The 4151-nt window shown below is 43.1% G+C and overlaps 1 protein-coding gene across 1 annotated transcript; it reads left to right on the top strand.

The window, feature by feature from the left end:
• On the top strand, positions 1-3760 carry TMCO2 (transmembrane and coiled-coil domains 2). Its single transcript, XM_049618716.1, has 2 exons — positions 1-347; positions 3357-3760. The coding sequence occupies exons 1-2, from the start codon at positions 105-107 to the stop codon at positions 3669-3671; spliced, it is 558 nt and encodes a 185-aa protein (XP_049474673.1). The 5' UTR covers positions 1-104; the 3' UTR covers positions 3672-3760.
• The last annotated feature ends 391 nt before the right edge of the window (positions 3761-4151 follow it).

The raw sequence follows: 4151 nt of genomic DNA, 5'->3' as shown, positions 1-4151 counted from the left end.
CAATGGCTCCAGAACACCTCGGCTCCAAGGCCACGCTCCCTAACCCATATCTAGGTTCCTGAAGCCTCTGCACATGTAATTCCAGGAGCTGCTGTCTTACTAAAATGTCAACATCTTTGTCCTCATCTTCTGTCTGGGACAACCTCGTAGAATATCTCTCTCTGAGCTCAATATGGAAGTGGCTACAAGCAACTCTTCTGGGAGAGACTAGTCCACCTCAGCAAACAAATTTTGGAGTACTAGATACCCTTGCTCCAATTGTGCAAGTTATCCTGGGGATTTCTTTTTTGCTTTTGTTGGGAGTAGGAGTATATATCTTATGGAAACGAAGTGTTCGGTCAATTCAGGTCATACTCTTTTGTTTCAGAGGAATTTAAATAGTTAGAAATTGAAACTTGGTTAGTTCTCTCCCGCATTGCTGCCATACCCGTATTTTAAGACCATGCAGATGAGGAAAGGATGAACCCTAATCTCTGAAATTGGTTGAAACTAGGTTATCCTTAAAAACTTTTGCCAGTTAGGTTTCGAGCATAAAACGCTCTCTCTCTCACAGTGGTTTTTGGCCTGTTTTAGAATAAAACAGATGAAACAAGCTTATAAACTGAGAAGGCAGCTTAACCTCAAACTTATTTGATCACATATTCATCTTTGAGTTTTTACTATGTGCCTGACACCATTAGGGGCACCTTTTCATAGAATAGGCATTGCAAGGATAATTGGGATCTTGGGTTTGGCTTTGCATTCTTACTGTGACATTGCTCTGTACCTGATGTCAAGGCATGTATATTCATTAGGCACCGATATTTTCATTATTTCTTTGTTTTCACAATATCAGGCTTGGGCACCTGACTGGCTCAGTCAGTTAAGCATCTGACATCGGCTCGGGTCATGATCTTGCTGTTCATGAGTCTGAGCCTCACGTCAGGCTCTCCGCTGAGAGCACAGAGCCTGCTTCAGATCCTGTCTCCCTCTCTCTATGCCCCCCACCCCCGCCTGCTCATGCTCGCTCTCTCTCTCTCTCTCTCTCTCTCTCTCTCTCTCTCTCTCACACACACACACACACACACACACGCACACACATAAATAAATAAATAAAACATTGAAAAAAAAACCAACACGGGCGCCTGGGTGGCTCAGTCGGTTAAGCGGCCGACTTCACCTCAGGTCATGATCTCGTACTCCGTGAGTTCGAGCCCCGCGTCGGGCTCTGTGCTGACAGCTCGGAGCCTGGAGCCTGTTTCGGATTCTGTGTCTCCCTCTCTCTGACCCTCCCCCGTTCATGCTCTGTCTCTGTCTCAAAAATAAAATAAATGTTAAAAAAAATTTTTTTAATAAAAAAAAGAAAAAAAAACCAACAATATCAGACTCAATAAATAGGGATTCTTCTAGGGAATAGGAGCATAATTGGCTGGGATTGTAAGAAACGAGGATTTTACATACTTCTAATCACCAGTAATAATAACTTCATAGTTTTATCACCAGCAATAATAGCTATATTTACAATGTAGTCAAATGCTTTCTTTTTTTTTTTAATGTTTATTTGTTTCTGAGAGAGAGAGGGAGAGAGAGAATCCTAAGCAGACTCTGCCTGTCAGCAGAGCCCAATGGGGGACTCTAACCCATAAACCATGAGATCATGACCTGAACTGAAATCAGGAGTCTGACACTTAACCAACTGAGCCAGCCAGGATCCCCCCAATTTTTTTTAAGTTTATATGAGAGAGAGAATGTATGTGCGAAAGTATGCTCGGGGGAGGGGCAGAGAGAGAAGGAGAGAGGATCCCAAGCAGAACCCACGAACTGTGAGATCATGACTTGAGCCACAGCCAAGAGTCAGACACTTAACTGACTGAGCCACCCAGAAGCCCCTAGTCAAAATGTTTTTAGAATCCCAACAATAACATGAAGCGGATAGAGGTTGTTTTCATATAGAGGTTTCATTTTCATTATCATCTCCATTTTGTAGGCAAGCGAACTGGGTTATCACTGAACCAAGTTGACATAGACTGTAAAAACTGGCAAATCTGAGATTTGAACCCAACTTTTAGGATGCCAAATTCAAATCTCCAAAATCTCATTTAATGTAATCTAACTAATGTAAATCCCCAACAGAGATATGCGTGTATACATGCACTTCAGTTAGCTAATAGAAGAATATAAGGCCAAAAACCCAAACTGTTTTCTATAATTCTGGGTTCTGCTCTTGTCTGGTTAATGTTCAGCTCAATTAGATGAACCCACAGCCCTCTGGACACCTCAGCCAAGAAAAAGAGTTGGTATAACAAGTGGTTAACAGCAAGGGCTTTGGAGTCGGACTGCGGGGGCTCAAACCTTGGTTCTGTAGCTTGCTGTGTTGACTGACAGCAACCAGCCTCCAAAACCCCACTTTCCTTTATCTGTAGGATGGGTTTGCTAACAGTGCCTCTCTTAGAGTTGTAGTGAGGGTTAAAGGAGATATTGTGTATGTAAAGCTCAGCACGCACTAAGTACTCAATAAACAGGGCCAGTTATCATAACAAGGAAGAAAGATGATTGGTTGTTTTTTTTTTTTTTTATCCTGACAGGAATCTAGCCTAGATCATTAAAAATTTTCCCCCAGGGGCACCTGGGTGGCTCAGCCAGTTAAGCGGCCGACATCGGCTCAGGTCATGATCTCGTGGTCCGTGGGTTCGAGCCCCGAGTCGGGCTCTGTGCTGACAGCTCAGAGCCTGGAGCCTGTTTCAGATTCTGTGTCTCCCTCTCTCTGACCCTCCCCCGTTCATGCTCTGTCTCTCTCTGTCTCAAAAATAAATAAACGTTAAAAAAAAAAATTAAAAAAAAAAAAAGGTAAGGTAGGCTAAACTGAAAAAAAAAAAAAAAAATTCCCCCAGGACCAGGAAACCTAGTTTTTCAGACCACTGTGTCCTGAGGGAACCTACACGGAAGTCAGAATTCCTGGGTTTCAGTCCTGGCTCTACCATTCCCAAGTATACGACCTTGGACAATGGCAGGGTCCAAACTGGAAGGTATTTAAATGGCTACCCAGTTCTGGTTTTTTTCTACATAAACAGGTCATGCATAGGCAAAACGCCCTCCTAGCACAGATCCCTGCCTGTGACAAATTTTTAGTAAATGGTATCTATTATTATCATCTTCACTAATTAAATGCAAATAATAATCCCTGACCTGCGTATCACTGTGTTTTGTGGTGAAGATCAAAAGACGAAAAGGATGTGAAGGTGTTTTGTTAAACAGAAGCCTTGGTGTAGGGATGAGGGATTATTGTTACTGTTAGGTTTTTGTTTTGATTCTGTTAGTAAACTGAGGCATTCGTGTGAATAAACAAGTAACGTTCAACTTCTGTTGTTTTATTTTAGAAAATATTGTTGTTTGTCATCACACTCTACAAACTTTACAAGAAGAGCGCAGATTTTTTTCAGGCTTTGCTGGTCAACCCAGAAGGGAACACTCTCCCGGGTCAAGACAATAACTTCTTCCTGTCCTTGGGTCTGCAAGAGAGAATTTTGAAAAAACTTCAGATGGTGGAAAACAAAGTGAAGGACCTGGAGGGGATGATCATTTCCCACAAACCTGCCACGAAGAGGGATTGCTCCTCTGAGCCCTACTGCAGCTGCTCTGACTGCCAGAGTCCCTTGCCCGCATCAGGATTTACTTCCACATCTGAAATGTGACGGACTCCAATCTCTTCCAGAAAAGCACTGTTTTTTCCCTCATGTGTGTGGTGGTGTATCAATAAAGATAGAGAACTATATTGAAATTACCCTGCAAGGACGGGCTCTCTATTCACTAGGGCCCAGCTTCTACTGACGTGTGCGGTGGGGTAATGTGGGGTATAGTCGTCGTTAAAAATGTCTCTGAGATACTGATGTCACTTGGTAGGCTGGAGACCATAAACAGGCATATTGCAACAAGGATGACCAAACCGGAATATGTGGGATGGGAAAAGAAGGGAAAGTGGGTCAGGGATGCAACCTTGGGCTCCACGCTGAAGAGGTTGGATTGGATACAATAAAAACAGCAAGAAAGTGCTGTTGAAGGGCAATGGTGTGGACTGTCCTGTAGAGGTAGGCTGGCTCTTGTGCTGGTCTTTGGTCTGAAGGTAAATAATGTGGCCTGGGAAACTGTGTTCATTAATTACTCAGAGGTGGACA

Source organism: Panthera uncia (assembly GCF_023721935.1).
Source record: "Panthera uncia isolate 11264 chromosome C1 unlocalized genomic scaffold, Puncia_PCG_1.0 HiC_scaffold_4, whole genome shotgun sequence".
NCBI classification, from domain to species: Eukaryota; Metazoa; Chordata; class Mammalia; order Carnivora; family Felidae; genus Panthera; species Panthera uncia.
The sequence above is the reverse complement of the archived record's forward strand: the minus strand, read 5'-3'. Positions and strand labels throughout refer to the sequence as shown.